Source organism: Corvus hawaiiensis, chromosome 7 (genome assembly GCF_020740725.1).
Source record: "Corvus hawaiiensis isolate bCorHaw1 chromosome 7, bCorHaw1.pri.cur, whole genome shotgun sequence".
NCBI classification, from domain to species: domain Eukaryota; kingdom Metazoa; phylum Chordata; class Aves; order Passeriformes; family Corvidae; genus Corvus; species Corvus hawaiiensis.
In genome coordinates this window covers 31,351,325-31,378,344 of record NC_063219.1, presented here as the reverse complement: position 1 = coordinate 31,378,344, position 27,020 = coordinate 31,351,325, and the positions used below count along the sequence as shown (strand labels likewise).

The 27,020-nt window shown below is 45.5% G+C and overlaps 2 protein-coding genes across 20 annotated transcripts in view; one reads left to right on the top strand and one right to left on the bottom strand.

The window, feature by feature from the left end:
- Positions 1-18,562, bottom strand: part of LOC125328330 (TGF-beta receptor type-2-like) — a 30,757-nt gene extending 12,195 nt beyond the window's left edge. For both annotated transcript variants that reach the window (XM_048308792.1, XM_048308793.1), the window contains exon 1: positions 18,481-18,562. In XM_048308792.1, coding sequence (XP_048164749.1) covers positions 18,481-18,532 — 52 coding nt within the window. In that variant the 5' untranslated portion in view covers positions 18,533-18,562. The remainder of the gene's footprint in view (positions 1-18,480) is intronic.
- On the top strand, positions 1,316-25,414 carry LOC125328332. Of its 18 annotated transcripts, XM_048308795.1 has the most exons (6): positions 1,318-1,976; positions 6,711-6,758; positions 7,458-8,991; positions 9,795-9,856; positions 10,662-11,059; positions 23,521-25,414. In XM_048308795.1, exons 3-6 carry the CDS (start codon positions 8,923-8,925, stop codon positions 23,619-23,621), a joined length of 630 nt encoding a protein of 209 aa, XP_048164752.1. In that variant the 5' UTR covers positions 1,318-1,976; positions 6,711-6,758; positions 7,458-8,922; the 3' UTR covers positions 23,622-25,414. The 18 variants fall into 18 exon arrangements, 2 of the variants coding, with proteins under 2 accessions (XP_048164752.1, XP_048164751.1); XM_048308794.1 differs by having other exon boundaries at positions 6,711-8,991; XR_007204653.1 differs by lacking the exon at positions 23,521-25,414 and adding an exon at positions 18,486-20,116 and having other exon boundaries at positions 1,316-1,976; positions 3,989-9,856.
- Positions 25,415-27,020: the final 1,606 nt, after the last annotated feature.

Here is a 27,020-nt window from a genome sequence, read left to right as displayed (position 1 = left end):
TCTTCCTCTACAACCTAGGCTCAAATTGGCATTTCCCCTCATCCCAAGTACATTTGGTGCTGGAAATGGGACATCTCCAGTCTCTGTGTGCCTGAAGAATTCATTTATTCCCCTCCCAGCAGGAAGAGAGGTGCTGGGGAGGGATGTATGGCCAGGCAGGGACAGCTCCTTCCTCTCCTGCTGTCTCCTTGACCTCCCTCTTCCTATTCAATGAGGCCAAGCTGGGAAATGTGTTTGCTACCCACTCCCCAAGCATCTGTGTATTTGCAGTAAAGGATGGGCTGAGAATTCTCAAGCTCTGTGGCAACAGGGGCTGCTCCCTCCAGGGCTTCATTGCCCGCTGTGCCCCATCCCAGCATGAGATGCTCTCCCACCTCTGGAGGCCAGGATCTGCCACAGCAGCAGGAATAACTGCTGCCTGTGGGGAGCTGCTCTGCCTGTATCTCACAGGCATAGCATTATCTCTATTTTTATAGAAAGGGTGCATGAACCATGCTTGGTTAAGGGATAAATCCCAGCTAAATTTAAACTTCCTGTCTTAAGGCTGCTAAATGGCTTAAAAAAAAAAAGTCACTGAGTGGCTTATGTTGAAATATATATTTATACTTTTTTTATGTAAATATGTGTACTCTAAAGTGTTCAGGTATGAACTCAAACTACAGTAGCTAATTTTTTTAAATTTTGAGCTGTCTGTGATTCTCTGGCTGCCATGTGCCCGAACCACCCAGCCCCCATGGCAGTCATGGCTCACTGTGCTGCCACAGCCCTCACAGAGTTTTCCATCACCAGCTGTTAGTCTGAAGAAAAAAAAATTGCAAAATCCCTGACTGTGGCTTGGGAAGCCTCAGCCCCTGCAAACAAGGCCCTGCTGATCCAGCACACCCATGGGCACCCCAGGTCTGTCAGCAACATGCAGGAACTGTTACGTTCTTTGTGGTCACCTCTGTGACCCGCCCGTGTTCCACAGCCAAGCCCATGGACCCTTTTAAATGCATGTACTGTCCCAACAGCAAAAAGGGGTTTTTAATTTCTCTGCTCCCCAAATCCAGGGCATGCAGCCTGCTCTGACAGCATCCCACGTGCGGGCTCTGCTTCCCTCACTGGCCCAGACCCCCCTCCCTGCGACAGTCGTAAAGAGCTGCTGGAAGGCTCCCACACAGAAATAAACCATTTACAAGCTCCCATGGCCTTGTATGTAGGGGGGGAGACCTGGGTGCAGAGGAAAAGCCTGTTGCATCTGAAGGCTGGAAGGAGGAAATTTTGGTTTAAATGACCCATGTCAGGCTTAAAATGCATTTCAGCAGGGATTGTGTTGTGTCAGGTTTTGGGGTAGCTGGGAGCAGGGTAGGTGAAGATGTTGCCCACAACCTCTTGCTCAGCATCCTCCCCATCCATCGGGCTGCTCTGGCCCTGCTGGGCTACCCTGAGATTTTGTGGGTGATCTCAACAGATCCAATGACCCACGTCCATCCAAGGTGTAGCTACTGAAACCATGGCCTCAGCTGGGATTTGAAGCACCTGCAGCGAGTATGAGCTACCCTCACCTCCCTGCCTTGCTCGGCTGGGGCAGGGCTTGCAGAATCTCAGGCAAAACTCCACTGGAGGATGAGAGGTTTGGGTGTGGAACAGAAATGTAGCCCAGCATTTTTTGTGTGCAGCCTTCAACCTACAGCAACAGCCACCACACCCTACAAACTCCATTTGCGTTATTTCGTGGGAACAGAGAACTGAAGGTAAACTGGTTTCTTGCCCCAAAGCCAAGCCCTACCACACCCAGGCCTGTGCTCTGGTGGTGTCACTGCCATAGTTCCTCTTTCACCTCTTCAACTCAACCCATCCATGCCGCGGTTCATGCTGTACTCACACAGGCTCATGTGGGATTGGCTCAGCACCATCACTCCAGGGATACCTGGAGGCCCTGCAGAGGAGCAGCAAAAGGACAAATCCAGGTTGTGGATGCTGCTGGTACCCACCAGGTATGTTATTTACTTATTTGTGTCAAGGGTTTGCTTGAGATCTCAGAGCAGAACATCAGACTTGCCAGTATTGCACTGGTGTGTGTGGTGGGGATCTTGACTTGGCTGCGCTGTGCAGGGAGGAAGCCAGGACAGATGAAGGAGTTAAATATGGAAACAAGATCCAGAAATATAGCGGTAACCGGACAAAATTCTTTGGAGACAAATTGTTCTAAACTAACTCAGGCTGTGATTCTGTTATCTGCTCTGCAAGAAAGGTCAGAGCAGGAATATCTCTTTTTTCTCCCCCCTCTTCAACTCCTTCTTGTCCTAGGGAGCTAAAAAGAAGAGCACAAAGCCCACTGCAAGTTTCTTCAGGACTGTGTGTCCTTGACCCATCAGCTCGTAGGTACAATTTAACTGCCACATCACTCATCTTGGCCCTGATTAGACCCAGATGAACACTTTCAATATTAATAGTCGGATGATTTAATAAAGCTGCACAAGCAGTAAAAGTAACAATACACTTCCATAAACGGGTTCCAGATGTTGCCAAGGCAAATGCTAAACATCAAAATACAAACTTAAAAAAAAAAAAAGCTAAAAAAAAAAAAGCTGGATAAGCAAAACTTGGAACAAACTGTAAACTAATTAAATGTGGGTTGAGTTTTCCAAAAATAAATTGAAGCCATAAGGATGTGATGTGAGCCAATAAATAGTACAGTTAGTCAAAGTTATTGTGGAACGACAGTTGGAGGGATGGTTTGAAGCCACCGATAGGTGGGCTCACAGCAAGCTTGGCTTCCCATCAATAGGAAGGCTTGTTCTCCTGTGCATGAGAGTGGGATCAAATCTTCTGGTATCTATAACTGGGACCCCAGAGAGGTTACTGAGAGAATATGAGATGATTTTCAAGTCAGGGAATAAAGGGAAAATGATGCCAGAAGTGCCTGTGTCTCTCCTGCAATAGCAGCAGGGGTGATACCACCACCCAAGGACACCGGGATATTTTTTAACGCGTGCCAGAGCAGCCCCCCAGCCTCTCATTGTCCACAGGGCATCCACAACCTCAGCTTGGCCACCTGCAAGACCCATGGAAACACCACTGCTGTAGTCAATAACTCACCCTCTTCCCCATACTGGAGTCATTGAAAACAGCTCTGCAAGAGAATTTCACCCCAGTCCCATCGCTGCAGCCGCAGAAGCAGCCTCCCCAGCAGATGAGCTTTCTGCCAGCAGGGACTGCGGCTGGAGGAACACGGAGGGGGATTTTGTGAGCCCCTCTCTATCACTGCAGCCCCAGAGAGCAGGTGGGTCATCCAGCACCTAACTCTGGCTCCAGCTTTCTCCACGCTGTGGTCCCCAAGGAGGGGGAACCACTAAGGAGCAAGCTGGGGGTGCCTGGGGGTGCAGGCACAGCACATTTGTTACAGGCAAGGAGAAAGCACCTTGTAGCCCAAGCGATGGCAGGCAATGCATTTTCACTGAGGGGCAGAGTTCTCAAGTATTCTCCCTGACATGCTGCTTTGGGACAGCTAAACACCAGATGGGCTTAAGGGAACATGTTTGGAGTGAGATGCTGGGGCTCTTATCCCTGTTCCCAGCTCTGCCCTTCCCAAGGTGGAAGTGCACCAAGGCCTCTGCTGCATAGGACCTCCATTATAGGACCTTCAGATCATGCTTTGTCTTGCAGTGATAACTGTCCTTACATTGCTGGTATTTCTCAAGGACAAAGAAAAATTGATAATTTTTAGGTCACAAATGCTCTACGGTGAGGTCTATCCCCTCCTTTCCGCGTATCTCCAAGCACCCTGGGATGGGGCTGAGGCTATTTCAGCTGTCACAGAGGGCTGCCCAGCTTGCTGTTACTGTAGTGGCTCTGGGAGCTTCCTGCATCATCTTTTCCATGCAGGTCAATCAACCTGTAGTCCCTAGGCTTTGCACTGGCAGACACTAAGGCCAGGGAGATTAGTTGAGATGCTCTTTGCTTTTCCTAATCAGCAGCTTTCCCTAAATATGCTTTCCCTAAACAGCACTTAAACACGGGACTGGGGAGCAGCTCTAACTCAACCCTGCAGCCCTGTTATTCCTGGAAACCTCCAGATATGTGCCCTGATGGAAACACAACCTGCACTGGGACCTGCTTTCCCACCTGGGTGAGCCTGGGCTCCGCGGTGAGTCCTGCGCCTGCCGCCAAGTTTAGGATTAGGTTTTGCTTTGGGCTTTTATCCATGGTTAATGACACAACTCCGCAATAACAGAGCCTCTCATAAAATTATTATGAGAACAAACAAATTCCTTCCCTTTTATATGCAGTACTTTGTTTTTAAGATTAATCCAACAGCAGAGTTGATGGGTTCTGCTCTCTCGCTGACCCATGTGAGAGCACCAGGTGATCCCCATCACCAGGTTACTCCCGAGCTGCCTTCTCCATGATGCAACAACCAGTGCCACAGATGGGCATCAGGGTAATTCCTATGCCCTGATTTCCAGGAGATTCTGTGTAGGGTCAGAAGTTCCCACACAGTTGTTCAGCACTACCTGTGTAACAGGGATCCTGGATTTCTTGCAGTCAGCTGGAGGTAGGTCTGCCCTGCCAAAAATGCCTGGTGTCGTTGCAGCATCCTGCTGTGCTACAGGATCTCCCCAGAACCAGACCTCAAAATGTTGTACTTCTATTTTGGACGCAGCTCAGTTTCCTCCAGCAGACTCCTGTTCTCCAGTGATGGGGTCTGGTGATGCTTTCAGCTGCTGAACCAAAGAGGTTTTTAGTGTCAGGCTGCTCTCCTCCATCCATGTGTTTTACACTGTATCTTCATAGGAGAGGTAGAGCAGACCAAATGAAGCTGAAAAAACTTATTATCCCAGTTTTTGCCTCTGCAAGGCAAAAGCCACTGGCTCCCCCAGGAAATCCATCAGTGCCCAGGCTGCATTCGGATCAGGGGACCCAGGCTCCACCCTCAGGTATGTGGTCCCACATAGTCCTGCATAATAAATAGTGCATTTGGCAGAGTACAGTATGGAGCAAGGAATGAGCCAGAAATGTTTCCTAGTGCATAAAAAAGGACTGATTTTGATTGTGTTAGACACCAGTGCTTCCAGTGCCAGGAAGACATGCAGTATACATTTCTGGTTTGCTTGGACCTTCTTCAAACAGGCTGGTAACTGATTTATTCTACTACTTTTTCCTTTGTGAAAATATCCCTTTAAATTCAGTGTTTAGCAAATACTGCTTAGTCCCATAACAAAATAAATTGGGTATGGATCATACCAGCAGGCTTCTCCGGTCTCTTTCAGATGCTTAAATTACATCATGATCTAACTTCACCCACGGGAGGGGCAAGCTCTGCAGATTACTGTCTGTCCTTCTGCTTTGGTAATCTCCAGTATTCTCGGGTGCCTTCACAAGTTTTCTGTGCATCAGTGCAAAGACTCCGCTTTTGGGGTGTGGGGATGTTTCATACTGAGGTACCCCAGGGTTGTGCCCCAACAAAGCCAGCAGAGTCCAGGCAAGCTGGAATGCCAGGGGCCAGTGAGGAGATGCCTGGCATTGGACAGGGAGAATTTGGCCAGAGCAGTTTCTCTTTGATTTTGGTCAGTTGATGTCTGGGTGAGGACAGGGGAGTGCACCTGGGCCTGCGCTCCTCTGTCTGCCCTCACAGCCACTTGTCTCCCCCATCCACTATGGCAGGATCTCAAGTTTCCTTCACAGATTTCACTTTCTGACCCCCAAAGCTGCTTCTGCTGGGACCACCCCACTCCATCCCTTTGGGCCCCTGGGGGTCTGGGTGCTGGTGTCCGGCACAGGGGCTGGCAGGGAGCAGCCTGTGCCACGGGACGGCTGGGCCAGCGGGGACGCCTGTGGCAGGGGGGTTGCAGGGGCAATTATTTGCCATATTGTGCTCTCACTTGTGTTTAAAAACAACAACAGCTAAACTGACTCATAGATCCTACGGCCTCTGAGTCATTTTTTATTTCTGGATTTCACTGCTCTGCCCTTTGCAATGAAGGGAGTTGTATGCTCGCTCTCTCTCTCTCTCTCTCACACACACACACACATCAAGTTCACATTTGTTTTTCCCCTATAAAAACAAAACGATTTCCATACCATTAATGAAACAGAAATTATTTGACTTCGCGTACCCTGGCTTTTATTTTCCATTGTATAAACTCTGCAGATGAAATAATGATGATTGTAAAGTAAACCTCTCTTTTTTTTTTTCCTTTCCCTTTCTAGGCAGCCTCTTTTCGAAATAGCAATAGGGAGTCACTTACAGGCTTGGCTTGTGCTGTGCCTGTAGTAATTAACCCCTTCATCCCTAGCTTTTCCTCTGTTGGAAGTTAGCCACGGCGTGGGTGAAGACATCAGCAGGTCTCTGGGACTAGGAGCAAAGCAGGGGAGCAGAGCAGGCAGGGAAATGTGGGAAAGGAGGCCAAGAGCTGCTGCAGGCAGAGCAGTGGTGAGTGCCTGGAGCAATACACCCATGGGCCCGGCAGCTTTCCTGGGAGAGCCAGGGTTCTGGCACTGCAGGGCCAGAGGTATCTTCAGTCCTCCTACACGCCCCCCCCCCTTTTTGGGGGTTTAAATCAGCACCACCGTTTTGTGTTTAGCCTGGCAGCCCCGTTCTGGGTCACCTCCCTTCCTTCTCACCCCCTTGGGGCCACCAGCAAAACGTTCCCTCTCCTCCACACGCCACTGCAGAAATAATCTGTGGTAAATAATTAATCACCTAATCTTGCTCTTTCTGTTTACAGGGCCGTTATGATTTTACGAAGTACTCCGAGGAACATTATTAGGGTGAGGTAATACCTTACACAGCAGCAGCTCCAGCTGGAGCCGGGCGTGCGAACACGTGCCTGCTCTGCCCCGAGGGACGGGGTGAGCTGCCCTCCCCGAGAGGGTGTGAGCTCTGCTTCTTGATAGACCCTTACCATCACACGCAATCTGTCTGTCTTCAAGGCCTCCACACATGCCACAAGCATTTTTCCTAATCACATTTATCATGCAACAGCACAACCCTTCATCTCCCCAGCATTGGATCAGATGCTTCACTGATGCCTGGCCCGGGTGGGTTGGTGACACTGACTGAGATACTGTTCCTCTTCCCAGGCTGGGTGATGTGTTTTATATTATTTCTCTTGGATTTATTAAGCATTATGTAACTGGCTAACCAATCCCGCATGCGATGCAATCGTGGCTGATTTCATGTCAGTGGAAAGTAAACAAAAAAATTGCTCTGAAGTGGCTGAGCTGAAATTCATTTCCACATGCAGAGCAATTCCTGGAGGATCTCTCCCATCTCCTCGTGGTTAATTTGCATTCAAGCTCTCATGGAACCCGTTAGAAAGGAGTTATGGAAAAATTGCACATAGGACGTGACAGTGTGTTATGAGGAAAAATTATTAAGATGAAGTTTATTTTACTCAAATATTTTTAAGCAAGTTTGTTGATTTCTGCTGTTCCTTGAAATGTATAACACTTGCCTATTTTTTGTCTTTTAGCTGGGGAATTCCTTCAAATGTGAAAATTACTCGCCAAAGAAAGTTTGGCATTGAAGTTTGAAAAATCAGGCAAGCCAGCCCTGCAGTCCTGAGGTCCTGAAGCCCAGCAGGACCCAGCCCAACATGACAAGGAAGATGTTCTGCCCTTGCTGAGCTTTGGAAGAACTGTAGGTATCAGGTGAGGCAAAAAAATACACCCCCATTAGACTCTGAACTCAAGCTCTTTCAGGAACACTTTCTTTCTGGTGTCATGGACAACATCCTTCCCAGTAATACCAGTTTGCATTCAGAGACATTGAGCTGAGGATGGGGGAATGTGGAATGGATAAAAGAGCAGTGGCCTCGCACTATTTCATTTGTTTTTCTCAGTGTCTCTGAAACTTTCAGCAATGCCTGAAAATGTTGTGTGTATTTCTGGATCCATTTCACTGACACACTTCATTGAAATATCAGTGAAGTTGGTGGTTGGGGGTTACCTAGTTGCATGTTATTTGCATTATTTTTCACTAAGTCCCTGAGGCAGCCAAGCACCAGCTTCACCTGGGTAAGAAGCTAAGTGCAATTAAGCTGAAATGCTGTGTTAGACCTGGCTGGGCTCATGGATCATGTAACATCATTTGTCAATTGCTGGGCTGCAATTTGAACAAAAGGGTGGCACCAAGCCGTGATCCAGGGACAGATGATGGTGGTGAAGGGGCAGGATGGGACAGCCCTGAAGGCAATGCTGGTGGGCAAGTTCACAGCTCTATGTGGGTGTCACCACTGCTCCTAGCCTTGTCCTGACTTGCTAGATGAGGAAAGCTGTCCTAAAACAAGGAGAAAACTCACAAGTTAGGGGGTTGTCCCCTCTTCTGGTTTATTCCTTTGTGAGATGAGCAGGGATGCTCTGTATCCTTCTTTAAAAAGATGGCTTGAGGGAGGGCTGAGAATTAGAACAGAGGGTTAGCACAGGAATCCCTCACATTGCCCAGGACAGCAGCTTAACAGTGAGGTTTTTTCACTCCATGCCTGCTGGATGTTGTGGGTCACTGTGTAATTACAGCCAGTACCTCCAGAGCCATTACCAGGCCAGGCAAAAGCTTCCCTGGCAGACAAAAGCAGGTGTGAGTTTGCCTGGTAATACCCGTACTTATCCCTTTAGGCATTTGTCAGCCACTGGATAAGTAGGGGGCTATGAATGTCAGATGTGAGGAGCTATGACACAAATCAACTTCTGCAGCCATCCTGTGTCTGAGGGTGCAACCTTGTCTGGAAACAAGTCCCTTTTATTGCACCTATGTCCCCATTTCTTTCTTGTTCCTATATTGTGCTGTCCTTTCTACCCTGTGTTGTATTGGAAAAGCCCTGAGAGAGCAAGCTAAGCCAGCAGCACAGCCTGAAGTGTCTGGGAGGGAAAAAAACCCCACAGCCAGGGGTCAGCCCAAGAGAAAACCATGGATACAGTGTGGTGACCTGCACCAGCATCATGGCCCCACCGCCACAGCAACTCCCACCAGCCCAGACAGCACGCGAGGAGAACGTGCCACTCCTCTTGGTGAGATGGAAAGCAAAGCAACTTATTCAAGGTCTAAGGAGGTGGGGAAATGCTGAGTTTTAGCAGTTCATAAGTAATTTTAGCAGCTCTGCCAGCACCTCTGCTTATCTGGGGCCTTGCAGGGTGAGGCAATGCATTATCGGCGCATCACGTTCTGGGGCCCGTGGGTTGCCAGTGGGGTTTGCAGAGGGCTAAGCTGGCACATCCCCAGTGGAAGTTGCCTTCTGATGACTGGGGATTTGCATGCCATGTTTTCTGAGATTTCAGCCCTTTGAAGAGCACTTTGCAGTGATCTGGTTTCAACGAAATTCTTGTCTTAAAAACAAATCCCTTCTCCCACCTCCCACACTGCCTGGGAGCAGGAGTCACTGCCTGGCCATGCATGGGTGGTTTGAGCTCATCTTATTGCAAGTTGCTGCAGAAATTGCTGAGGATTTTAGAGTACTTTTAGGACTGGGAGCTGAATGGCAGAAGGCAAGATTCAACCGACTCCACAATGCTGTTGCTATAATTTTTGTTGCTCTTGTTTCTGCAGAGGCATCAACAGTCTCTCCTGTATCCCAATTAACTGCAGCTTCTGCAGCTCATTCTCAGATGCAGCAGCCATGAGTCTCCCCCTTTTACACAGGAAAGGCAGCAACAGCAATGAACCAAGCAGCAAAAGCACGTGAGCTGCAAGTCGGTAGCAGACATTGCTCTGTCTAAACTACTGCCGTTCAAGTAAAACTACTGTGCAGCAGTCAGGGTTTTTTTACTATTCATCATATTATGCTCTGGAATTCAATTTTCTGTATATTTTTCAGGCTCTGCATGAACCCTGGATGTCCGTGAATAGACGGAATGGAAATTTAAGGATACCATCCAAGTAGGTAAACACGTCAGAAACATTATCTGGGTCACATTTGGGCAACAGGGTTTGCTCTGTTTTAAGTGCAAATGGGTTACTGATGATTTAGATGAACTTCCTGAGGAGTGTTTGAAATTCCTGGCACACATTCGGTTTTCCATCTGCTAGAAGGTCTTTGATGAGCCCACAAAGAGACACTAGACTGGAGCTGCTGCTCTTTGTCTCTGGCTGGACTTCTCACGATTGACCAGTGTGTATTTTTTTGCATTTGTATTACTTTGATTCCCAAAGAGAAAAAGGGCTTGCAAGGACTGTGCGATAAGCAGCTGGGGCAGAGATGTTCTGTGAATTCTCCATCCATGTGCTTTCAACAATGCCAGAGCTTCTCTGCTAAAATTATTATGTAGAATTAGATTTTGCCCTCGTTTAGGCCAGATCTAACAGTAAGTAAGTTGTGCTGTTAGAGGGAACTTGAGGCTAGCCTGGGTTACAGATGCTAAGAACTTTGCCCCTTCTCCTGAAGTGTCCCATGTTTAGCGCATAAATAGATGGTGTGTTCTTCTCTTTCATGCCCTTCTTCATCTCTTAAAAAATATCTGTTAAGGAGCTTGTGTTGTAACCTACCAAAAAGCACTGCCCAATAGGGTTGAATTCAAATTGATTTTCCATTTTTTAAAGCAGAAGAGAGCTATGGGAGGAGGGCACGGGAGCAGGGTTTTGGAAAGGAATTTTTTTCAGGAACAGAACCAAGAGTCCTGTTGACAGAGCCTGAAGTGCATTTTCTCTGCAAGTGGAAGTAATGGGAGCTTGTGTGTCTTTGCAGTGCCTCTCAAGAGATCCCCCTTGCAGGAGAAGGAGAAGGTTCCCACAAGTCCCAGCCCCGGGGCAGAGCTGCAGCACAGCTCCAGGGAGACTCGGCAGCTGGAGGAGATGGGGTTCAGGGAGCAAAGCTGCTCTTCCAACATGGAAGAAATGGCAAAGCTGGGAATGTTCTCTGTTCACCATCTCCTGCTCCAAGATCTCATCATTTTGCAGTAGCTGCTTGTCTTTTCACCTCAGCATCCCGCCTCTGGACACCTCCTGAGACATGCCATGGTCTGGAAATGCTAAGCAGCACTTCTGCACAAGAGCTGCCTCCCAAGCCACAGCCTGTTGCCAAGCTGATAGCCCTGGCAAGGGTGAAAGGAAGGCTCAGATGTGATGATGCTGTTCTACAAACAGGTGAGCACAGGGCACATATACAAAACCACAGTAAATGTTTGCTGAGGTCTCACTCCCAAGCTAATGGCTTCTGCCTCTGGTGGGAATGTCTGCATTTTCTTTCACTGAGTGCCTCTTGACATACTAAAGACATGGCAGGAATTGAGATCCCAGGGGATCCTTTGGTCTTATTTCTGTGGATGCTTGTACCCTGGGTCTATTTGAAGAAGGATGATTCATTCAATTGCTGGAGCTTATGGCTCTGTGTGTCACTTCCCATTGTAAGAAGAAGGGTCTTCTTTGCTATCATGGGTTGGTTGGTTGGGGCTAATTTTGGTATAGACCTAGCATGGAAAAAATGCTTTACACAGCAAGACAGTGGCTAATTCAGTTTCTTCCATGCTGGATGCTGGTGCTTAGAATGTCCAAGGAAGGAAGTTTTATCAAGCAACATCAAACAGATGTTCCTCATCGTGTTCCAGCTGCACTGACTGGCAACTTGCTCAGTCAAACACTTGAGGAGGACACAGATGTTCATTCTGCATGGACGACAGTTTATTAAATGCTCCACCTGGAAACAGCAAAGGATCTTTTAAAAGAAATATCTGTACCAGTGTTCATTGTAAATGCACCAGAAGCACTTGTAATCACGGCACTCACAAAAACTGTTGCCAGGAAGGGGCCTGAGTTACTGATTTTGCAGGAAAAACAAAGAAATTTTTCTCTGGATTTTCACTGCTGGGCACGGTATGAATCCCCATTGGCAACAGCATCTTTCTGGTGGAGTACTTGGTGAACTATGGCTATGTAAGATACAGCTAAGCACTCTGGTTTGGGATGCCTGAAGTGAGAAGGGATCAGTATCAAAATCCCAAGTTTTTGCACTGTTGATCTAAGGAAAAGGCCCTTCTTAGTGGCCAGGAACTTCAGCAGATGTCTCTGCGCCTTCCAGGTGCAAAGATGTAAGTGGGTTTTTCCCAGAGGGAACATTGTCACAGGGGTGTTGGAGGAACTGAGGAGGTTAGGAGAGATTTGGATATTGGGGCAGTATCAGACATCAGTGGGTGTCACCTCAGGTGATTGCTTCAGCGCTCTGCCCTGCCTGGACCCCAGAGCAAGGTGATAAACCAGCCCTGTTTGCTGGCTGCCATGGCTGTGCTGGTTCCCACTGCTGGCACAAACACATCTGTGCTGCTTTGCCTGCAGGGCATGCATTAGAGGGTGTGTGATGGCCCTGCAGGGCTGAACTCTCCAGCTCCAAGGCATGGCCAGAGGACCTGCCATCATGTGCTGCAGGGGCAGGACAACAGCTCTTTGCAGGCTGAGTGAAGGCAGTCTGGAATTTCCTTCAGAAACCTTCAGGCCTCATCAGAACTGAGTCTGGAGCTGTGGTAGAAGCTGCTGGGGACAGCTTTGTTTGGACACCTACTTATCCAGAAAGACTGGAGTTTTAGGTCCAGCGGAGAGTAACTGACTTGGAGCTAAAGGGAACATCTCCACCCACAGTGTGGGAAGCTGAGAGATCTTCCTGCAGGCAGTATGTGTCCAATATGATGCTGCTTCAACTACTTTGAGAGTTGTGGCCCACTTTGAGAGTGGAATGGGTGGAAATGGAGCACAAGACCCTGCAAAGTGATACTCTGCAGCTGCCACTGGTGGAACCACACCTCAGCCCCCCACTACAGCTGGAACTGCACATCAGCCCCCCATCTACAGCATGCTCAGGCTGATTGCCTCAAATCACTCAGCACAAATAGTGAAAATGTCCTTTAAAAACCAAATTAATCTTGAATCCAAATGACCCTGTGCAGTCCAGGGTAGCAGCTGGATGTAGGCATGTCCTTGGGCTGCTAGAGTCCACATGGGCCATAGCCCTCTGTCCAGCACAGCCTGGCAGACTGCAGTCACAGCTGGACACATTAATGACCCACATGCCACAACACATTTGCTGTAGTATAAATCAGCTGTCATTTGTTCCTGGCTTATCAATGGGAAGGAAAACACTGCCGTGGAACAGCTCCATGAAAGGTTAAGTTCTGGAGCCACTTAATTGGTAGGAGCACAGGCTGCAGAGGGGATTGCATGATAAGCAGGCTCTCCTACTTCTCCTAAAATTTTGACAGTTACCAGAAGCTGGCAGCAGAGTTTCAACCCTACATGGGCTGTAACAAAAAGATGAACCAACTGAAGAAGAAGAAATATGACCCTGATGGATGCTACAGATCCTTTCCAGAGGCAGGATCACAACAGTTGACTCTGAATTCAGGGATGTGCATGCAAACAGGGCCAAGACAGCTTTCAGCCACTCCTTCACTTCCCCCTGAAGATCCCTAAGGAAATGTTATCCCACAGTTGGGATCCAGCACAGACATAATGAAGGTTTGATAGGGCAGGCAGCCATCAGTGGTGTTATCTCCCTTCTGCACAGAGGCCCCTTCCAGTGTGAGGCTTTCACTTGGCACACAGCACTAAACTGGGGATGTGAAAAGAGCAGAGTGTGTGGGAGCTGCTGATTTTGTCTCCTTGGTGGGACTGTTTTTTTTTAATAAAAGGATCAGATGTTGCGCTTCCTTGAAAACACGACAATCTATGGGAGAGTTCATTAGTTTATGGCAAGTTGCAACACTGTGGAGCCTGGCTGAAAGCAAATGTTATTGCAAAGAGTTATCACTAAGGGGAGAGGAAAACAATGTCCTGAGGAAATAAACTCAACAGAGCAAATCGTGGAGCAATATAAAGCTGTGGAGTACAGGCAGTAGAGCAGAATTCTTTCTCAGAATAAAAGCCCCCAGTCACCTGTTTTTAATGCCAGTGTTTGCTTTCTGCATATTCAGTGAATGCGTGGGATACATCTGCCCAGAACTCTGTCTCTAATGGGAGTAACAAGTATCATGATTGCAGCTGGCTGAACTTATTTACTACTAGTACACAAAAATGTCTTTCTGACCATCATTAAATAGTGATAAAACCAGTAAAATACCAGTAAACATCAGTTTTGTGTTTGTTGTTTGGGTTTTTTTGTTAGAAAATTATGTGTCTTAATTTCAAGTTGTATGGAATATCTAAAAAAAGTACCTCTTTCAACAAAGCCCTCAATTAAAATATAGAGTGAAGCTTTACTGATGACTAGACTGTCTCAAGTTTGAGCAAAGCTGGAGGTGCAAGGGGAGAGGAAATACCAGTTTTCATTCTTCTGACATAGCTGTACACTGCCACTCTTCTTAACCTTCAGGTTATCTAATTTACACCAAGGACTGAAACCATAGCATTAGATTTGGAGATGGGTAAAGGTGAATGGAAAATAAGCCATCACTTTTCTTGCTGAGTCTCATGGCACTTGCAACATTGCAGAGGACTCCAGCTCTGCATTGTCAGGGTTTTTCTCGTGTTTTCCCTTTTTATTTCCTAACTGGAGAAATTGTTGCAGCTTTGTTCTTATTGAGCCTCATGGTAGGATGCACAAGTTTCTCCCTCATGCAGTGGGATGCTGTGCCTTCTGCCAATGCAGCTACCTACACTGAGCTGATGTAGGGCTCTTGTAGCCTGTTGGAGTTTTTTGAGGGTGGTAATTTCTTCCTTGGTGTTTTGGTGTCTTAAATCAATACTAGAGCAAAACATGGTGCTACTTGAGATGGATTGCTATAACCAGCCCCACAGACCTGTGTTCTGGGGTGGGCAGTGCCCACCTCCACATGCTGCATAGCCTGAGAGGAGAGGTTTGTTGGCTGCTCTGGCTCATCCTTGGACCAGAAAAGCTCTTTTCTACAAATGCCTGTAAAATGGAGCATCACTCTTCCTTTGTCTTTTTCCTTCTCTCATCCTCTCACCAGCTCAGGCTTGACCTGTTTTCCTGAATTGTGTGTCCACTGGTATTGGGGTGCAATCCCAATATCTCCCCTGCCTGAGGAGTGGGCAAGCATTTTGGTGGCACTACAGCCCCTGATTTTAGCTCCGGTGACCTCAGAAATAAGAGGCCAACTTCTTGAACAATCTGCCTGAGGAGCCTGGGATAGGTCAGAGATTTCTTGAGCAGATCAAAAGCCAGAGATGCTTTTCTGACAGCCCTGGAGCTCCCTGTCCTGATTTATGAATTCTATACGCTCTATATATTTAGCTGAAGAGGCTCACTGGGGGAACAGTTTTTGCAAGCAGGAAAGAGAATGTGACTTCAGAAAGCCACTGTCTACCAGGAGATAACCCCTCAAAAGCACTCTCTGTAGAGCCATCAACCATGGCAAAAGGAGCCCAGGAGACTTGGTAAAAATATCAGGATATTTTAGCAGACCAGCATTTTTAACAGAAGACCAAGTTTTGGGGAAGCACACTCAAACCCCAGGAAGTGGGAGGTCTGGACTTAGGGTAGCAGACCTGCAACCTCACCTCATTTCAAAAATCTTCTTTCTCTTTCTTTGGAGCCTCATCAGAGCCCAAGGGGTATATCTTGCTCTCCCTTGGTAAGTGCTATGTGCCTTGGCAGATCTGGAGCTTCATGTCCTCTTTTGGAGGCTGGATGCACAAAGACTCTGCTTGGCTCCTGGGGCTGTTCACAGCCCTGAGAGCTGTTGTCACACCAGTGACACTCACATTCTTGAGGTCCTCTCTGTGAGATGAGACAGTGCTCAGCCCCATGCCTGTTTGTCCAGATGTGAGCCCTGTTCCTGACAGATGGAGCACAAGGGATAATTTCCCAATATTAGTAGAAAATGGCAGGAAAACTCCTAATTCTTAATTTTAAGGCCAAAGTGTTTCCATGTGCACAATACAGTAATCCTGATATCAAGTCTGTTTCTGTTTAGGTTATAGAGGTCCAAGCAGGTAGTCTTGCAATCTTGAAGGCTTTGAGCAACAAATATCCACCACATCCCAAGCCTGAGTAATTACCTGCTGGAACAACTTTACTGTGTGGTGCTCTAACACAAAAGTGCCTCATTTTGGCTTCCAGTGTGTACATCTTGTTTTATCTCTGTTCCATAGAAGAGGAAGCCCTCTGCCAGAAAACATCTTCCCAGGACCCAGCTGTAGATGGCCAGCTCACTTCTCAGCTCTCTCCTGGTCAAACTAAAGGCACTGAAAGCCTTCATTTCCCCATCCTGTAAGACAGTTTTCCAATTCTGAATGATCCTTGTATTTTCTTGTCCCAGTCTAGTTAAAATCCAGGGCTGCCCCAGCTCTCTGTCCTGGAAGGATTCTCTGCTCACCTGTGTGAGAGTTTGTGTTAGCAGTGGTGAAACTACAGCTCCTGTCTGCACCTTCTGCTGAGAAAGCCATGTAAAAATGCTGCCCTCCAGCAGGCACTGCCACTGAGGAGAAGTTTAAGGGAAGATATTTTGAAGCCTTGGTAGGGCTGGCCATGGAGAATTAGGAAAATCCAGTAGCTGAATTTCAGTGGTCTGTCAGAGCCCATTTTTCCACTGCATATGAACTGAAATGGTTGGATGTGCTGTGTGATGGCCATTCAGTCATGTTGGGGATTAAAGACACAGGCAGCATGGAGCACAGACTGGGGTCTCTGCTGCCCTGGGGTAAACTCCTAGGGACAGCAGCAAGGTCCCTACAAACGCTCAGCTGGAGTTATTCTGAGGTAACAGAGCCACAGTCTGGGCCATGTTCTCTGTGGCAAGTCTTAAATCTCTGTGCTAAGAGGAGCAATTTTGCTGCTGTCACCAAGCCAGTGCTGTCACTCTTTAAAGAGAGGCTGGATGAGTGGTACAATTTGTTGCTTGAAGAACAGCTGAATGTGCATATTCTGTCAATTTGGGGAATTTGGGGAACTAGCTCTTCCTTTCTCTTTTAATGTCAGTGGAAAGTGGGCTCCTTGGGTACCTTTACTTTCTCAGAATGACTGTAGGGTCGATCTTAACACCAAATGCAAAGGAAGTGGATGTAGTCCCAGGAAACATCTATCACTGATGAGCTGAATCACAGAGAGCAAGCCCTGGCTTATTTTTTTTACCCTGTGCTGAGGCAAATTTTGTCATCATATCACTCACATAACCTTTCAGATGAACTTAGTAATCATGATATGTTTTGGTTTGGTTTCTTTCAGATTAAAACCTTGCCTTTCAGAAAAAGGAAACCGTAAGTTAAATAACTCCAAAATTAGGTATTTCTGAAGGATAATTAGTGGTCTTCTTTCTTTACTGAAAACAACCCAAGACTGTGCTTTAAATAATAACTTGTAGTAATTCCTGCTCCAAATGTGATTAAGTTAGCAGGATGTTATCAGTATAACATCCTACATTTCAAACCACACTTTAGGGTATTATCTAAAAAAATGAATACTGTAGATTTCCCTAACTTTTTGAAAAATCAGTAATATTCTATGTCTTAAATCTCCCCATCTGGTTCATCTCTGTTCCAACAGTTGCACCCATGGTTTTGTTTGCCTACACACAGATTACTGACCGATCATTCTTTTATTCCCTAGTCTTGTAGATAGGGGGACCCATGTAAAGTGAATGCAGATACAGATCCTTGCCCCCAGTTGTTTCATTTGGATGCAAAAATACTGGAGTTATAATCCTCCTTCATCACTTTGAGCAAAGAGTGATTTTAGTTGCACTGAAATTTCTACAGCAAGGGCAAGAGGTCTGTGTTTGTAAGAGTTCACTTTAAAAAGCAGTGTCCACGCAAATATATAAATACGTGCTTTGTAGGGATATATGCATGTATACACATACATAGGCTCTGCATATACAGAAAGACACACACACATACTTAGGAGATGTGTATATAACACTCACTTATATACAAATCCATTCCCTGTTATGAAACAATCATCAAGATATAAACAAGAAAAAGTTAAACCATGGATGGGCACATTTTCAAGTGCTGCTGGAGGGTTTTATCTACAGTATTGAAGAAGTGCTATCAAAACTGAAACAGGGCACTTATTACAAAGAAATCTTTACGTAAGTGCTGGAAAGGTTTGCTGAATAACCAGATGTTGTTGCAAAGACACTTCTCCTCCCCCTCTCCCCACTTCTTTCCTTCTTTAATAGTTCGATTAATTCTGCGCATAAACCAGGGCTGATAAAAGTTCTAAGCTGCAAACTTCACCACATCTGGACACTGTCGAAGCCAGATCGTTCAGCGGTGCACTTCAGTTGCTTTTAATCTCCCTCAATAAAATAAAAATTTCCAACAAGTAATGCTGACCTATATATATTTTTGCACTGTAAACACTGACATCTGTGAGCAGCTCCAAGTGAGCACGCAGCACTTTCCACCAAGCAATCGCTCGCCCTTCGCCATAAGAAATACGCAGCTCATGCAGTCGTAGCAGAGTATTCTACTAAACCCTCTGCTATTTCCAATCCTCTGGCTAATTGCTGTCAGGGGAGAAATCAAAGATTAGCTGTTTTGCTGGAGGAAGGAAAAATAAACCACCTCTCTGAGTATGTTGCTTAACATTGCCTAACCAGAAATGTTTTTCTACTCACACAAGGAGAGCAGCAGTAAGGAAAGCAGACCCGGTCTCCTCCAGTACCCCATTTCTGGATCCCACTGGCAACCAGAAGCCCGGCTTCACGGCGTTGACCAAGTCATCCTCCCTCGGTGGAGCCAGTCTCCTGCGTTTCTGCTGTCAAGCCCGGAGCCCCTCTTTGCGAGGCTCCCGGCTCAGGCTTGCCGGGAAGGCGGATCCAGCCGCTAAAGCCCAGCTGTGCGTGGGGTCCGCCCAGGAACTGCAGTTTATGAACAAACTAAGCCTGACTCTCCTCTCGAAATATATACAAATATGAGAGGGGGGAGCTGGGGGAAGAAGTCAGGCTCTGAGAAAAAGAGTTTGATTTTTTTTTTCCCCCCGATGTCAGTGCGGAGCTGCTCCTGGCTCCATACGGCCCGAGGATCTTTGAAGGGGACCTAAAGCCTGCTGCATGCATCTAATCAAAAAGGCATGGGTACTCCTGCATGAGTCTTTCATCTGAATAAAGCACGAAAGGTAATGCCTCAATATGCTGAGCTGCCATTAATTCACTGCTTCCCCCCTCTATTTTAGAAATTATCTTTTAAATAAGCTTCAATGAGCTATATTTTTAATTGGGATAATTAGAAGTTTTAGGGCAGCTTTTTCAGAAAGACCACATCAGTGTGAGCTTAGCCTAAAATAGGTGCTTGCGACCCATTAAAGCAGCAGGATTTGAACATATACTTATATGTTTTCCTGAATCAGGGCCTAAAATAATAACATAGAGCATTTAAATATCTGCTTTCTCCCCAAGATCTCGAACTGCTCTGCAAAAACTTGTAAGAAATATTATCCCACTTACAAAAGGGAAACTGTGAAATGTAGCAGAATTCTGACTTGCCTTGGTGGTTAACGCAATCAATCAGTGGCAAAAGGAGGAGTAAAATCCTCCAACTCTTGCCCTATGATCTACCCCAATCATTCAGATCGATGTATTTGAGTGTGGCAGAGAAAGAGATGTTGTTATTAAGGCTTTTTGCAGCCAAAAAATAAGATAATATTTTATAGTTACTGATAAATATATTGACTAATTTTTAATGCATACACTGTACTCTAATTCAGTGAATCTCCAGCTTTTTGTTTACCCCATTTTACAATGAATTTTTTGGTTCATTAATCAGTTTGAGGTGGATATGTGGTGTACCAATGTATGCCTGTGTGTGTATTCATTACAGTGAATGTTTTGCTCCATCGGAATTGAAGGCCCTTTCTTTGTATCCATCTTGCTGATAATGTGTCCCCACTTGTTTTGGAAACTATTTATATAAATTATTCTGTTAGGGTGTTAAATTATGGTATCTCTTTTCCCTTCTTCTTTTAAAAAGGAAAAAGGCGAGATGTGAGATGTGGTACAGACACAGCTGATAAACATAAAGTGTGTCTCTTATGCCATGGTGACACACACATGACTCTGCAGAGGGTTGCTTGGTCTGCTCTGACTTGCTTCAGGCTGCCCAGATGCAAATCAGCTCAGCATGTCTTCCATGGGGAAATGCCTGCATGTCCTAGACCAAATATGGCCTTTGAGGACTAAGAATGACCAAATGTCCAGCAAACTTTCAGAAAGATGTTATTTTCCAATAAACATAGTGGAACTGCTCATACTGGAACTGCTTTGTGCATGGTGATTTCTTGGGGTGATCTGCCAACTCTCTCAGATTCAGAGAATTTCAAAATGCCCATGGATTTCTCAGACTGCCAGTTGGATTTTCAGATGTGAACTCTTGTGTGTGTTACAAGACAACTGGATAAGGCTTGTGTTAGCAACATCACAGATTATTCATGATCCATGGGAGCCCTCTTTAAAACCAGGAAGGAACCCCTGCTGCCTATGAAACTTGGAGAGAAATAATGTCCCCAGCAGGAGCCCAGAGGGGCTTTAAACAATGGTGGACATTGACAAAACATGCTGTGTGATTTGGAAGTGCAAGGGAAGCATGGAGTATTATTTTTTTTAGCAGCAGAACCTGGGAAGGCAGCAGGAAGCCTGCACAGTGTCACTGTAGCCAGGGACCCTGAGCTGCAGGATCTGCATTTTCCAAAATTCCAGGCAATCCCAAACAACTTCTGAGCCAGACTGAACCCTATAAAATGCTTTGTCCTGTCTGCAGAATAATCTTATGGATACATTTGGGGCCAGATCTCACTGAAATGAGAGCAAAGGCAGTAGCTGTCCCATGCAATGGCATCTCTACAAGGCAGTTGGATGTCTACAGGAAGCTGTGCAAGAGGAAACTTTTGGGGAGCAATGCATGTCCTGCTCTTCCTAAATGGTTGTACATAATTTTAGATGGTGTTAGACCTTCTGCTTGGCAAAACAAGCTGCCATGATGACATGGGCAGGGGTTTGCTTTCCTAAACTGGCCACTGGGCACTGCCGGCTGCTTTCTGTGCAAGGGGAACCTGCCTGTCTGTTCAGCCCCTGCGTAAGATTGCACAGAGCTAGATGTATCCTCCTGCAACCTGCATTTGTAGTCCACTGAGCTGAAGCTATTGTAAGCAAACCTCATCTGAAGAACAGAAGTGAGGCTGGGATCTTGTTTCTTAACACTACGCCATGAGTCACCCGAGGTCAACTGGGGAGCCCCTTAGCATGTGTCCCACTGAGACAGGCTTTTCTCTGACTGCCAGCTCTGTTCTGGAGAACCTGGTTATTTCTTAGACCTTATCTAAGGAAAAAATTCAAATTAAAAATCCACCAAAGTTACTTAGAGAAAAGTGAGTAAGAACTCTGGGGTTTAGCCTAAAGTGCCTAAACTCATATTACCGAGCTTTGCTTCCATGAAAGAACACAGTGACCTTTTGAGTAAGACACTGGGGAGGAAGAAGAGATAAATGGTTATTTTTATTGTTGGCTTGTTTATTCCTTTCGGTGTAAATTCCCCTGCTCCTCTATTAGTGGTCTGGACAGCCTCATAACTCAAGACACACTGAAGGCTGGATTTAAGCTGAGGAACGTAGGGTCTCTACAGGGTGATTTTTAAGTTGCATTGTGGGAGCAGTTTTCCCAAAGTTCTCGTTTAGGAGCTGGAAGATATTTACTAGAGAAGTAAAATAAAACTTTGGACACCTGAAACAATATAGCATATGTTTAAACGAAATTTTCAAGCAGCCTGGGTTTCCACTGTGGGAGGCAAGGCTCAGCAATCAAGCAATAGATTTGAAGCTCCCAAGATAGGCACTAAATACCCCTGCACAGAATAACTTCATGATGAACATGTGCCAGGCCCAGGTGAGTCAAACCTGCTATTATTCCCTGAGGTGAAGATCACCTTCATGGGACAGGGAATGTGAAAGGAGAGAGAGAAGGGAACCATGTAACCATGCCCCAGACAGTGCTAATGCAAGGGCCAATGCTCCTGAGCTTCACTGGACCTCCTCCGTGCTTTCTAGGCCCCAGAGATGCTAGCAGGGGCACCGAGTTTAAAATGACTGCCTACAACAAAAGGTGTTAGGTTTACTTGTTCAATCAGGATATATCCCCTTGGCCCTCTTGATTGCCCACACAATACATGACTGGACTAATATCTGTTGCATCTGCATTGCTCTTTTTTAATCTGTTTATATCAGTAGTGATGTTGGGCTTCAGATGAGATCCATGAGGGTTTTTGTTGTTAGGAGAATCTGTTTCATACTTTGACGTATTAAATGACAGGTCTAAGGAAAATATCTACCTGGTAGGATCAGGACTTAGCTTCTACTAGTGAGCACAAATCTATGAGTATGGATTTGTTTTTATGTTGTGTGCTTATATTGAACTAACCCCAAGTTTTCCTGGCAGTTAATTAAACCCCAGGAATGTCATCTCTTCTGAGTCTTATAAGCATGACCTTGGTTTCACTGTGCCATCAGCAACAGCTGCCTGAGAAAGATGTGCACCCTGCAGTGTGGATCCAATCCAGCCACTGCCTCCACCCTGCATTCACAAGGACACTGGCTCCAGTCCTGGGAGTGTCGACTAAATTCAAACATCACCTGGTGGCACCGAGGGTGCCCATCACTCTCTGGGGAAAGTTCTCATTACCTTGCACTGTCTCAGTTTCACTGGGTTGATGTTTGAGATCTTGGATGTGATGCTATGGCTTGTGATCCCTGCTACAAACTCAGGAAAAATACCATGGTGGCCTTTGGCATTTTCCATTCTCTAGCTACAGCTTGTCCCAGTGGTGGAGTGGTAACCTTTGATGATCCGATGGCATGAGCAGTGCAATCAAATCCAGCACTGCATCCTGAGGGACACAGCCATACCTTCTTTGGGCACAGGTGGCCTTGTCTGCTTTGCCACAACCTCTTCTCCTCAGCCCTGTTCTCCAGCCTTTCAGCTAATGCTTGTTTCAGTAGCCACACAGGATAATTGCATTTTCTAAGTGATGCTTGACTTTTACTGGAGTCTTTGCATAGTCCAGATACACTGGCCTGAGTTCTAACTTCTCACAGACTGTGTGTAACAGGTTCCTTGACCAAAGCTGCATCAAGATTAAAGGTCTATCCATCTCTACCATTTACAATGTTGTTGAGTTGGCTTGTTGTGTTTTTCTCTTCAATTCTGTCCCAAATCGTCTGGCTTTCTTCCTTTGAAGTTTTCTCATGGTTCACTTTGAGCCGCTTTTGAAGCCACTTTCAAAACATTTACATTCATACTGTTTTGTACAGATTCTTTCAAAAAAGTGGATTAATTTTGGTTTTCTTGTTTTTATTTGTGGACTGAGATATGCTGTTGCTGAAATGGATGGAAACCACTGCTACCAATTTCAGACTGAGTGAAATTGAATGATTTTCCCCACCCCAAAAGTCACCCATATCTCTTTTCCACTCTTTCTCTGGAAAATTAACAAAATGCGGATTTTCCTGCTCTTTAGTGATTATTTCACTCAGATATTTAGATGATAGAAATATGTCTATGACCAGTCTGAACTCATCTACTTTTCCTCCTGCACTCTGCCGTGCTGAAGCAGCTACTCAAGCATTTTACTGACAGTTCCTTGACATTAATTCCTCTTCTGTATTTTCTTAGGGATCCTAAGCAAGCACTGTTTTCTGCGGCATCCATCACACCAAGGACATCACATACAGACAGATCAGATGCTAGGGTCTTCAGTGAGGATCAGCCTTTGAAGACCAACAGCACAACCTGGCATCACTTTGGCTGCCGGATGCCTCTGGAAAGCAAATACCTTCAGTTCTGAAGGAATTACTCTGTAGAGGGAAGTAGGAGCAGTTTGACAGCCTAACTCATGATCTTTGTATTATTATTACTGGTAGTGAAACTATGATAGGATCCAGGAGCCTGAACCATGGATCAGGAATGTGCTTTTGAAGAGAAACTCCTGGCCTTCCTGCTTTGGCTTGTGTTACAAGGCAGTCTTAAGGCAGGCATACACGGTGTTCTTTTTCAATAGCAGCTAAACTGGAAGGTGTGAAGGGTGGTCAGTCCCTGGGAGTGGGCTAGAGGCACCCTAAAAATTATCAGCTAAAATATGTATGATGTGGATGGTGGGTCCACAGCTCCAGGATGTCACTCCATGAATCTACTTTGTCCTGAACCTCCCTGCTTTCGAGCACTGGCACAGCCAGATCCTGCACAGGATATGCAGTCAGCAGGAATATTGGCTGGTTTACTCTCTCTTCCTGAGGTTACTGAAATGCTGCGGGTGTTGCAGGATAGATGCAAAGCAGAGCCACTGCTTTAGGTGTTTTCATTCTAGTTCTCAGTAGCACAATGGTTGTTGTTGGTGGTTTTATTATCTTTTAAATCTAACTACTTCTAAGAAGTTGAAGGATGTTCATTTAGGAACTCTAAATGAAGATACTGATAAATAATGTTGTGAAAAAGGGGAAAAGAACTGAAATATTTCCCATTAATATGGCATACATTTTTTTCAAGGTGTTTTATTTGCTAGAGCAACACAGGCTGTTGAAAGATCCAATAAGAACACACAACATTACAAAAACCACCAAGAAGCCAGTTTATAAGGTAATATACCTTGCTTAGCTTTTTTCCATCAAAAAGGAGTTTATCCAGTGTAACAGTAGGATTAAAACAAATAGACTTACAGAATAGAAAATATGAAATTCCCTGTTTTCTAGAGACTGCAGCTGGAGTCAGGGTGGCTTCAGAGACTGAAGTGACTTGTAGGTAGGAAGTTGAGTAGAGTTTGCCTTCTTAAAGTTGAAGAATATGAGACATGCTGCCTAGTGAAGATGCTGAAGAGCAGGAGAGTGTCCTGGCCAGATTGACCTGCAGGAAATTGGACTCACATCCTGACAAGAGGGGGTACAGGGAGACCCTGGCTGCATGAATGGTTGTGCCTAGTGAGGGGGGAAGCACTACAGCTTATTTTGACCAAAGTAGCACAAGTTCTCCTGAGAGCAGCACTGTGCTGTGAGAAAATACTGTTATCCCTCTTTGCAGGCTGAGGAAGGGAGACGTGGCTCAGGAAGAGCACTTTGCTGGAGACTTTGGTGCTTATGGAAGATCTCTCCATTGCACACTGGTTTTTTCAAGACATCTCACTCTCCTCTAAACTCTCCAGGCTGTAATGTACGTGAAGGCTACCCAGGGTCCCAGTCATCTTGATTTGGGCACTTCTATCACTACCCTCATCCTATATATGTAATGTTTTAACTCTTCTCCACATCTTTTAGTAGTATGAAGAAAATTCAAAGGTGAAAATAGTTTTTGAAATTATAGAATGTTAGACCAACAATATATTACTGTACTTTATTGATAATATTGTTTCCATAATAAAAATATTTAGTACAAATTATGATATCCTGCATGAGTTCCACATAAATATTTCCATTATATCACTGATATGGATCAGAAAAATTTCAGTATGCACATGCTGCAAATGCAAGTGTAATTGATACAAGGTATGTATCTTAATGTACATCTTGAATAAACATAAGAAAACCATAGCTTAATGAAAAACAGACTGTGTCTTACAATGTGCAATCGTGCTTTTACATCTAAACTGGACCTCGGGTTTAGAAAACAAATCTTAAATCAGTCCTATTCAGAGGACAAATCACAGTTCACATACTTGTAAAAAACTTTTGTTTTAGGAAAGCCTTTTGTGGAAAAGCTTGGGAAACTCCATCCAGCTACAGTGGTGGAGGGGTGGGAAAGGACAGATTGAGGTATCAGTTCAAACAATCTGAGGAAAAAGTTGAATAAACATTGAAGACAACAGAATAGAAACCAGACGCCAAATATTAATTCATGGGGTCTTCAAAGGGGATTTTGAGTTTTTTTTAATTGTTGTTGAAAGAAAAAGATTAATTTTTGGATGAAAAATGTATGCAAATTCATCTCTGGTCAACACTAAAAAAACCCCATTTCCTACACAAAGCAGAAAAAAGCAAAGCAAAGAAACCTGTAATATCAACTCTGTAATCCCCCAAAGTGGCCTTTAACCTGGGTTTGAAAAGAGTAGGAAAAGAAAAAAAGCTACATAAGAATAATAAGGAATGTAGTGCCTGAATCAAGGGACATGAATCTGGTGCAAAAATGGGAAATCTCAAGGGCTGATGTGATATGTAAACCAGGGAACAATGGCACTGTTCCTGAGTGTCCAAAATGGCATTTGGAGAATGAGAAATAAAGAGGAGCAACCTCTTTGTCCAGTTTGCCAGTCCCACAGGGTCTGTGTAGGCACCATGGGATCATGAGGGAATAAACCCAACAGTGAAGGGGTGTGTGTGTGTATATATGTATATGTATATGTATATATATAGTGCGGGGATGTTCTGTAGGGGCTGCAGGGTGGACTTGCTGAATGTCTCTAAAACGACAGATAAGGATTGACAGAAATGCACAGGGAGGTTTGTTCCTGTTCAGTGAAAAGAGATGGGACGGCTGGAGTTTTCATTATATAATGTCAGAGGCTTCCCCAGAGATGAACTTGGCAGATTTTACCTGCTCCATTCCCTCCTGAGGAAGTGTGGCAGGATGGGACATCCTTGGGTGTTGCTCAGCAGAGATGGTGGGCAGGAAAATGCACTTCTGGATGTCCAGCCACTGTTGGTGTTGGAGGGAGCTGGTGGAAAAGGCTGGCAGCCAGGAGGGTAAGGCAAAAGGAGCACAGCACGACTGAGTCGTTCACTACGAGTGAAGGAGTGAGTGGGACAATAATGGACTGGTGGGCTTTAAAAAAATAACCCGAGCTGCTTAATGCTAACAAACATCCTGTGGGAAAGTTAATGGCTGCTGAAAGAGGCTCAATAAAGGAAAGTGACAAATCCTACTATAGACGAAAGAGGAGAAAATATCTGAAATATTTCCCGTTAATATGGAATGTATTTTTTGTTTAAGGTGTGCTATTTGTTATAATAACACAGGGTGTCAAAAAAACCCAAACAAACAAGCAGGAAAGGTGTGCCAAGCATGGCACAAGAAACTCTTCGGTGACCTGAGAACTAAGAGGGGAACAACACCACAAACAAATCCTAGAAATAAACATTTCCAGCTGTAAGAGTGCGGGTGAGGGGCCGGGGGAAGCTTTGTCCCAGACA